Here is an 11,007-nt window from a genome sequence, read left to right on the forward strand (position 1 = left end):
TAAGACCAAAAAATAGTACAGCCGCACGGCTAGACTCGGTGTTTTTAAAAAGTCGACACGTGGCGCCTTTTAATATTAAAAATAGTATAGCCGCACGGCTATACTCAGTTTTTGTTTTTTTATTTTTTTTTTTAAATTTTTTTTTTTTTTTAAATTTTTTATGAAAAGGTAGGCTACACCCTTTAAGTAGCATGGTATGTATTTCACTTTTTTAATTACTTTGATTAGTAAAGGAGAAAAAGAAGAAGAGAAATTGAATTACTATTCATTAAGTAATATAATTCATGAAGTTAATTAAAATATTTAATCATAATCAGTCATTAAATAAATAATAATTAAAATATAATTGCTAATTCAACTAATTAAACCTCCAAATATATTATGTAGTTACTAAAAATAAAATGTTTAAAAATTAATTAACCTAAACATCCTAAGTTTATACTTATTTTTTAAAATTAAGACCTCTCCCGACGAAATTTCGTCGGCAAAGATATTTTCGTCGGGGCAAACCTAATCCGGCAAATTTTGTCGGCATAGATCTTTGCCGACGAAATTTCGTCGGGAGAAGTGTTCATGTGTTTTTTTTTTTTTTGAAAAGTATAAATTTTAAAAATATGGATATGTTTAAACTAGCAAATTAATATCTATAAAGTACAAGCTAATGCAACTTGGGGGGTCCTTCTTTCTTTAATTTATTTATTAAATACTACATTTACATAGTATAGCCGTGCGGCTGTACTATATTTTTCTTTTTGAAAAATAGTCTAGCCGGGCGGCTATACTTTTTGGGACACGTGGCGCCTAATCGCTGGAGGCTCCTTTTTTTTTTAAGACCAAAAAATAGTACAGCCGGACGGCTAGACTCGGTGTTTTTAAAAAGTCGACACGTGGCGCCTTTTAATATTAAAAATAGTATAGCCGCACGGCTATACTCAGTTTTTGTTTTTGTTTTTTTTTTTTTAAATTTTTTTTTTTATTTTTTATTTTTTATGAAAAGGTAGGCTACACCCTTTAAGTAGCATGGTATGTATTTCACTTTTTTAATTACTTCGATTAGTAAAGGAGAAAAAGAAGAAGAGAAATTGAATTACTATTCATTAAGTAATATAATTCATGAAGTTAATTAAAATATTTAATCATAATCAGTCATTAAATAAATAATAATTAAAATATAATTGCTAATTCAACTAATTAAACCTCCAAATATATTATGTAGTTACTAAAAATAAAATGTTTAAAAATTAATTAACCTAAACATCCTAAGTTTATACTTATTTTTTAAAATTAAGACCTCTCCCGACGAAATTTCGTCGGCAAAGATATTTTCGTCGGGGCAAACCTAATCCGGCAAATTTTGTCGGCATAGATATTTGCCGACGAAATTTCGTCGGGAGAAGTGTTCATGTGTTTTTTTTTTTTTTGAAAAGTATAAATTTTAAAAATATGGATATGTTTAAACTAGCAAATTAATATCTATAAAGTACAAGCTAATGCAACTTGGGGGGTCCTTCTTTCTTTAATTTATTTATTAAATACTACATTTACATAGTATAGCCGTGCGGCTGTACTATATTTTTCTTTTTGAAAAATAGTCTAGCCGGGCGGCTATACTTTTTGGGACACGTGGCGCCTAATCGCTGGAGGCTCCTTTTTTTTTTAAGACCAAAAAATAGTACAGCCGGACGGCTAGACTCGGTGTTTTTAAAAAGTCGACACGTGGCGCCTTTTAATATTAAAAATAGTATAGCCGCACGGCTATACTCAGTTTTTGTTTTTTTTTTTTTTTAAAATTTTTTTTTTATTTTTTATTTTTTATGAAAAGGTAGGCTACCCCCTTTAAGTAGCATGGGATGTATTTCACTTTTTTAATTACTTTGATTAGTAAAGGAGAAAAAGAAGAAGAGAAATTGAATTACTATTCATTAAGTAATATAATTCATGAAGTTAATTAAAATATTTAATCATAATCAGTCATTAAATAAATAATAATTAAAATATAATTGCTTATTCAACTAATTAAATCTCCAAATATATTATGTAGTTACTAAAAATAAAATGTTTAAAAATTAATTAACCTAAACATCCTAAGTTTATACTTATTTTTTAAAATTAAGACCTCTCCCGACGAAATTTCGTCGGCAGAGATATTTTCGTCGGGGCAAACCTAATCCGGCAAATTTTGTCGGCATAGATCTTTGCCGACGAAATTTCGTCGGGAGAATTGTTCATGTGTTTTTTTTTTTTTTGAAAAGTATAAATTTTAAAAATATGGATATGTTTAAACTAGCAAATTAATATCTATAAAGTACAAGCTAATGCAACTTGGGGGGTCCTTCTTTCTTTCATTTATTTATTAAATACTACATTTACATAGTATAGCCGTGCGGCTGTACTATATTTTTCTTTTTGAAAAATAGTCTAGCCGGGCGGCTATACTTTTTGGGACACGTGGCGCCTAATCGCTGGAGGCTCCTTTTTTTTAGACCAAAAAATAGTACAGCCGCACGGCTAGACTCGGTGTTTTTAAAAAGTCGACACGTGGCGCCTTTTAATATTAAAAATAGTATAGCCGCACGGCTATACTCAGTTTTTGTTTTTTTTTTTTTTTTAATTTTTTTTTAATTTTTTATTTTTTATGAAAAGGTAGGCTACACCCTTTAAGTAGCATGGTATGTATTTCACTTTTTTAATTACTTTGATTAGTAAAGGAGAAAAAGAAGAAGAGAAATTGAATTACTATTCATTAAGTAATATAATTCATGAAGTTAATTAAAATATTTAATCATAATCTGTCATTAAATAAATAATAATTAAAATATAATTGCTAATTCAACTAATTAAACCTCCAAATATATTATGTAGTTACTAAAAATAAAATGTTTAAAAATTAATTAACCTAAACATCCTAAGTTTATACTTATTTTTTAAAATTAAGACCTCTCCCGACGAAATTGCGTCGGCAAAGATATTTTCGTCGGGGCAAACCTAATCCGGCAAATTTTGTCGGCATAGATATTTGCCGACGAAATTTCGTCGGGAGAAGTGTTCATGTGTTTTTTTTTTTTTTTGAAAAGTATAAATTTTAAAAATATGGATATGTTTAAACTAGCAAATTAATATCTATAAAGTACAAGCTAATGCAACTTGGGGGGTCCTTCTTTCTTTAATTTATTTATTAAATACTACATTTACATAGTATAGCCGTGCGGCTGTACTATATTTTTCTTTTTGAAAAATAGTCTAGCCGGGCGGCTATACTTTTTGGGACACGTGGCGCCTAATCGCTGGAGGCTCCTTTTTTTTTTAAGACCAAAAAATAGTACAGCCGCACGGCTAGACTCGGTGTTTTTAAAAAGTCGACACGTGGCGCCTTTTAATATTAAAAATAGTATAGCCGCACGGCTATACTCAGTTTTTGTTTTATTTTTAAATTTTTTTTATTTATTTATGAAAAGGTAGGCTACACCCTTTAAGTAGCATGGTATGTATTTCACTTTTTTAATTACTTTGATTAGTAAAGGAGAAAAAGAAGAAGAGAAATTGAATTACTATTCATTAAGTAATATAATTCATGAAGTTAATTAAAATATTTAATCATAATCACTCATTAAATAAATAATAATTAAAATATAATTGCTAATTCAACTAATTAAATCTCCAAATATATTATGTAGTTACTAAAAATAAAATTTTTAAAAATTAATTAACCTAAACATCCTAAGTTTATACTTATTTTTTAAAATTAAGACTTCTCCCGATGAAATTTCGTCTGCAAAGATATTTTCGTCGGGGGAAACCTAATCCGGCAAATTTTGTCGGGAGAAGTGTTCATGTGTTTTTTTTTTTTTTTGAAAAGTATAAATTTTAAAAATATAAAATTAGTTTCTTTACTTTTTCTTTTGGCCAACTTCCTTAATTTAATATATGTAATTAAGTAATATCTTATCCTTTTTGAATTACTTTAATTAGTCGTAATATATATATATATATATATATGTGTGTGTGTCTGTATGTAGTTTCCAATGATACATTCGTGTTCTATACGCATCTCTTTTTTTTTAAAGCAAACGTACAATAGTCGTATTGTACATGTTTGTACGTATTTGTAATGCTTAATACACATACGTTTTACAAAATTTTCATTAAGACACACAAAGTTCACGTATTATACAAATAATTCTCACATATTATTGAATAAGAATAATGTACGTTATAAAAATTATATTAAAATATTGTACAGTGGCCTATTAAAATCTACTTTGGATACGTTTAAACTTGCAAATTAATATCTATAATGTACAAGCTAATGCAACTTGGAGGGTCCTTCTTTCTTTTATTTATTTATTAAATACTATATTTACATAGTATAGCCGTGCGGCTGTACTCCGTCTTTTTAATTTATTCAAAAAATAAAACTGTGCTGACACGTGGCGACAAATGGGTGGGGTTCCTTCTTTTAATATTAAAAATAGTATAGCCGCACGGCTATACTCATTTTTTAAAAATTCTTTTTAACGGCCCTGTTTTATTCTTTAGTAAATAGTATAGCCGACCGGCTATACTCAATTTTTATCTAATTTCTTTTAAAAATAGTATAGCCGGGCGGATTTACTCTTTTTTTTCTTAAATGTATTTAAAAACGTATAGCCGGGCGGCTATACAACGAATTTTTGTTGTTCCAAACAGTATAGCCGGGCCGCTATACTTATTTTGTGACACGTGGAGCATTAGAGAAAGAAGGTCATCCTTTTTTTAATTTTTTTATAAAAAATAGTACAGCCGCACGGCTGTACTCCGCACTTTTAATTTATTAAAAAAATAAAACTGTGCTGACACGTGGCGACAAATGGGTGGGGTTTCTTTTTTTAATATTAAAAATAGTATAGCCGCGCGGCTAGACTCATTTTTTACAATTCTTTTTAACTGCTCTGTTTTATTCTTTAGTAAATAGTATAGCCCCCCGGCTATACTCAATTTTTGTCTAATTTCTTTTAAAAATGGTATAGCCGATCGGCTATACTACGAATTTTTTTATTCAAAACAGTATAGCCGGCCGGCTGTACTTATTTTGTGACACGTGGCGCATTAGAGAAAGAAGGTCGTCCTTTTTTTAATTTAAAAAAAATAGTACAGCCGCACGGGCGTACTCCATGTTTTTAATTTATTTAAAAAATAAAACTGTGTTGACATGTGTCGACAAATAGGTGGGGTTTCCTTTTTTTTAATATTAAAAATAGTATAGCCGCTCGGCAATACTCATTTTTTAAAATTTTTATTAACTGCTCTGTTTTATTCTTTAGTAAATAGGTTAGCCGTGCGGCTATACTCGATTTTTGTCTAATTTCTTTTAAAAATAGTATATCCCGACGAATTTATTGTTTTTTTTTTGTTTTAAAAATTGTCTTTAATAAAAAGTATAGATGAGCGGCTATAGTCTTTTAGATATGTACACACATATATATGTACGTACGTACGTATTTTTCAATAATGCATTCGTGTTCTATACACGTCTCACGTTTTTTAAAAAGCAAACATACAATAGTCGTGCTGTACTAGTACGTACGTATTTGTAATGTGTTATACACGTATTATTTTCAAATAATTCTCACATATTATTGAATAAGAATAACATATATTATAAAAATTACATTAAAATATCATATAGTGGAAGATTAATATCTACTTTGGATATGTTGAAACTAGCAAATTAAAATTTATAAGGGACAAACTAATGCCGGGCGGTTTTACTATTTTTTTAAAAAAATTTAAATTGTCTTTAATAAATTGTTTAAAAAAAAAAAAAAAGCAAACATAGAATACTCATATTGAACATGTACGTACATATTTTTCATGTTTAATACACGTATTATCACATATTATTGAATACGAATAATATATATTAAAAAAATTAAATATATTATATTAAAATATTATATTGATAAGGTATTTCTCTTAGGTAGCTGATAGCATGAGGGAGAAGAAGGAAAATTATTCCTTCAAAACATGTAGTTTTAATTAATATGAAATTATGAACTTTTAATTTAGACTTCTTTATATAATTTTTTTTTAAACATTAATGAGGATGAGCTCCCCATCAACCAAGCAACTAGAATTAGATAACTGCTTGAAGGACAGCTAGATGTATCATCCCTCAAATTTGTTACATCTTTTTTCCACAACTTTCCGCAGAATTTGTACCCAACAGATGCATGAATATCCTGCTCCTAGTAAAACTAGAACTTTACTGGTAAAGTCCAGGATGAATAGAAAGAACATGCTCAGTTGACTCATCCACTGAATACTGGAGGATCTACATTCTTTCATCTGATGAATGACAAATCAAAGGTTTTGTGAACAAGAGAGACAGAAAAATGAAATGATTTTTCTATTCAACCCAATTAATATCCAAATGTTTTAGTTCTGAGATCCACTTTTGTGTATCTTGAGATACATAGGGATTAGATGGTGCCACTTTCTCTCCCTCTACATCAGTTGATACTACATAATCAAGTTTTACATCCCTGGCGAGGTTCGGCTGTCGATTAGGGTGCCGCACCTTGAGCGACAGTAGACGTGAAACCTCATGAAGGCCTCCCCACTTTTCTAATGCACGTGCAATGTCGTAGCGCCCTGTAAAATGTTGAAAACAGAATTGGTTTTATGGGAAGATACAAAGAATAGTATTTACTTAGTAAGGTGAAACAACCTAGGTTCCTAAACAAATTGTAGCAGAAACAAAAAGACAAGGAAAAACTAGGGCTGGCTAGCTGCGGACTGTTATGTCCCTCTCAAACATGCAATGGCTATGCCACAGTAAGCCATCTAACCAAATATGAGATCATAATCTCCTTCTATCAAGTCCTAGGCCTTGTCTCAAGGGTAAAGTGACTTGGTGGTTTGAGGTAAGTCTTAGGTTCAAATCTTGTCCAGTTACATGAAATTTAAAAAAAAAATAAGAATAAGGAAATCAAACAAAAGGAGTAACAAATCAGTAGTATATACAATACAACAATCTTCATCTTGTTGGTCATTTCTTACCTGCACGCTCAAATGACTTTCTACTGGGCATGAATGAAGGGTCCATTCCCCAGCTCCTCTGAAATCGATTAATCTGTATGTAAAATGGAATTCTGTTAAACCAGGGAGTTTGAGCTCTTTTCCTTTTTTCTATAACAAGAGATTTAGCACACGTTATGATTACAGCCTACCTCTTCCTGCAAATTATCAAGGTTGTCCCAATAGCCCTTTGGTTTTCGATGTTTATAAGCAAGAGAGAGGTTCATCAATGTTGCAATCCTCCGGAATCCACCCATGTGTGTGATTGCTTTCTCGATATCTACCCTCCCATGTAAACGAAGTTGCTTTCTCATGGGCATAAATCCTTCCTGCCCATGCTCTGAAATAAATTTCAGGAGCTCACTTTTCAACACTTCAATATCCCTCTGCAAGCCTGGTACTCTCGGCCTTTGCCTAGATGAACTTTGAGCATTGGTATCAGAAAGCCGATCAACTGTTATACAACTTTCATCATCACGGTCTGTACTAGATGAAGCGGTTTGTTCCTCCCTATATATACTTTCATCGCATGCTTTCATTGAGTGTGCCGCCTCCCTCTTTTCTACGTAATCTCGTATGGTACATAAATTTGAAGGGAGATCTTCATATATAACCTACGATGACATGATATGACAAATAGATATCAATAGATTGTCCTTTTCAAGGCTCAACATGTAATTTTAGATCAAACATGGAATGCGGACTGATTTCGTATTTACAAGTTGGGTTTAATGTGGATAAATTATTAAAGTTAATATAGAAAGAGATGGTTAATGATTGCACAAATAACACAAACCTCTTCCATGATGGCTTCAGAAAGAAAAGTATCCCTGCGCATTTTCGATTCCACAGAGTACTTTAACAGTGTGTGATGACTTCCTAGCTGCTCAAAAACCCATTTACCTCTAAATGAGTCAAAGTCCCCTTCAACCTGTTCAAAACTTATCTCCTGTTCAAGCTGTTCACACAAGTCTAGGACAACACGTGCATGAAGCACCATATAAAGTAACCCCTTGCATCCTTCCTGCACATTACAGGAAAAGTAAGTTAACTTGTGTATGACTTTTAAAATGATTGGCACTCTCAGATCACTTAAGAGTATTACAATGACATATCTTTAGCACCATTTTTTAAGGATCAGAGAGTGCCTATTTATACAGCTAGAGCTATAGATTGTCCTCTTTATTAACTAATAAGATCCACAAAATGTACATTTAGAGATGAGACACATAATCTGATCCCAAAATTAAAAAAGACTGTAGAAAAAGTATGGTCAGTTTACAGTTAATGGAAAGACTGCTAGTACCTGAAGAATGCGGACTTTGTTGTTTTCTCTTGACAATATCCTACTGATTGCCAAATTTGGGACTATCCTGAAAAAGTTTAATTTCACATGCAAAAAGAATCAGGTAGATGAAAGAAATCGTAAAACAAACTTGCAGAAACTAATAGAATACCTTTGTTTCATTACTTCTCATTTATGTTATATATGAATACTTTTTCAATGAACATATGATTTTACTACAGCAGACAAGACACGAAGCAAAGGCAAAGTACAATCTTATAATCAACTTACCACTATGGTTGGGGAACTACAGTCTATCATTGGTATATAAGCATATCAGAGACAATTCTAACTAATATCCCATTAACTCCAACAAACTTGAACACCCTTGTACCCTATGCTAAGTCTCAGCTCAGCTGCTTAGCTGATTAAAGCTTGTGATATATCTTCACATTTCTCTAAATCATTTTAATTCCTTTTTTATTTACTTATGATTTGATCTTTCTACCAACCTCTTCATTTGGCTTTCCAAAGGATTACCTGTCTAACTATAAGCAGTCTAGAAACTAGCCAGAGTGGGAACTGCTTATATCAACTATGTATATAGATGCATAACTCAACACAAAAACGAGTTGATATTACTTACTCAGGAAGACTTTCATAAGCAGTCAAAACATTCCATACTTCACGAACAGGAGCTTTTACTGTTATGCTAGCAACAACACAGCGATGAACACCGCCATTTTCCTTCAGCCAAAATCATTTTATCATTAATTGCTACACAGAAGAGGCTCTCTCTAGGACAAAAAGGCTAGGTTGAATAGTCCAGGGTCAATTTTTTACCAATAGGCCATCAAATCTACGAAGATGAACCTCATCCACCAAGCAAGGCCTATCAAGTCTGCATACTTTTCCAAAAACACCCCAGTTACTGTTCAACTCAGTAGAAGATGGGGGCAATGAACCAGAATTGGAGCCAGCAACATTTTCTTTAAACTCATTAAGTGGATAATCCTTTTCACACAAAGAACCATCGATGTTTTTGGGGGGTGAACTAGTAACAGCCATGGATGTGCTAGGCAGGGAACTTTCTGTTATTGTTATCTTCTGATCCCCTAAAAAAGTCTTTTCAGATCTACAGGCCAAGGCCCGAAGATTCACAGGAAGATCTGATCTGATTATTCTCTCCAAGAAAATGGCTGGGAAGTTGAATCGTGGTATCACATTAAGTTCATATGATAAAATTGCTGATGATGACCTGCAATCATCAGTGAGAAATGAGAAAATGAGAAAATACAACACAACTTCAATAGCCGATACAACGTTATCTTACAAACTGAGTACTTCTATCCCACCTTGTCCCGCATCTAACAGACCATTTGCCTTCAAACTTCTTGAAGTCCCCATCAACCATGGAAAAGTGGAGCTCACGATCATTATCACTCTAAAAAAAATCAACAACGGCAAATTACAAAGAAGCAAGCATAAGAACTTCAAAGCAACCCACTTGCATATTAGACAATAGCATCAAACCCACATACATATAGGAAATGAATTTGTTCCCTATCCACCATATTTAACCAAATTTTAAGCATTAAGAAACAACAATCGGGTTTTAATTTAGACACTCACTAAGTTAGGAAATTCTTGAAGGTCCAAAACAACCCGAGCTTCAATATGCCAATACAGTGCCCTCTGCAACCCTCTCTGCTCCAACCATATACGCCCTGGATGTGGACATGGAATTCTCCCACTACAACCACAAGCATTAAACAAAAGGATCACTTGATAAACTGATAAAAATTAAATCTTTAAATAAAAGCACTGAAGGCAGTACCTGGAAACAAGATTGGGAATGAAGTCAGCGAGACGCTCATAATCAGTGAGAGCGTTCCAAACCGAATCGATATCTGCATTCACCGAAATTTCGGCCTTGATTCGGCGCTCCCTCCATGAAATCATGTCCACTTCACAATGGACCTTTCTCTCTCCTTCTTCCTCTGCCTCTTCTGGGTTTCTGGGTTTCTTGTAAACAGTGCTGCTGCCATTCTTATTGTTGTTGCCTGTGAAATGGCGGTACTGATTCCATCTGGGTCCATCTGCTAAGGAAGAAAAGACCATGCACTTCTTGTTGTGCGGAGTGTGGCATGTCCTGTAAAATTGTACATGTTTAAGGCCTCTTTTGGAAGTGTACAGTGGAGAGGGAGCTCCATGGTTGAACTTTGAAGCTTTGCAGGTGATCATGGAGGTGTGAGAGGAAGTGGGTTTGTGACTGAAGAGCCAGAGAGTGAGAGATAGTGATGAAGACTGAAGTGTTTTTGGAATTTCTTTCGACCGTTAATTGGTAACCACCAGTTTTGTTTGGGTGTTGTGGCTCAGTGGACTTGAAATTGTGTGGTGGGAAATGGGGCAGACTTTGCCTGCACTTTCCAAGCATTGGCGGGTTGGGCTTTATATCGCCAACTACAAAACCCACACGGCTTTGATCCATTTTGTTTATTTGTTGTTTTTATTTCGAAGTACGAAAAATAATAACAAAATTGCAAACACTTGTCTTTTGGTTTTAATTTTTGGTTAAATTTTTTTCATTAAAAAAGAAGAAGAAGTTATAAGTATGTGGATATTACCAGACAAGTAGAAAAATATAAAAACGAAAATAAAATGAA

General features: G+C 32.8%; 1 protein-coding gene across 1 annotated transcript; it reads right to left on the minus strand.

The window, feature by feature from the left end:
* LOC18780061 lies at positions 6,288–10,706 on the minus strand. Its single transcript, XM_007213550.2, has 10 exons — positions 10,179–10,706; positions 9,974–10,094; positions 9,697–9,785; positions 9,185–9,599; positions 8,988–9,088; positions 8,363–8,429; positions 7,853–8,080; positions 7,209–7,670; positions 7,039–7,111; positions 6,288–6,630 (listed from the first exon to the last, which is right to left on the minus strand). Exons 1-10 carry the CDS (start codon positions 10,583–10,585, stop codon positions 6,386–6,388), a joined length of 2,208 nt encoding a protein of 735 aa, XP_007213612.2. The 5' UTR covers positions 10,586–10,706; the 3' UTR covers positions 6,288–6,385.

The sequence above is a fragment of the Prunus persica genome, chromosome G4 (assembly GCF_000346465.2).
Source record: "Prunus persica cultivar Lovell chromosome G4, Prunus_persica_NCBIv2, whole genome shotgun sequence".
NCBI classification, from domain to species: domain Eukaryota; kingdom Viridiplantae; phylum Streptophyta; class Magnoliopsida; order Rosales; family Rosaceae; genus Prunus; species Prunus persica.

Bases quoted from the DNA above. Each gene is read 5' to 3' on its own strand.
- LOC18780061 (XM_007213550.2), bottom strand. From the start codon at position 10,585: ATGATCACCTGCAAAGCTTCAAAGTTCAACCATGGAGCTCCCTCTCCA. The intron at 10,095-10,178 runs GTACTGCCTTCA...TTGTGGTTGTAG, and splicing joins ATTCCCAATCTTGTTTCCAG to TGGGAGAATTCCATGTCCAC. The intron at 6,631-7,038 runs GTAAGAAATGAC...AACATTTTACAG, and splicing joins AAAGTCATTTGAGCGTGCAG to GGCGCTACGACATTGCACGT.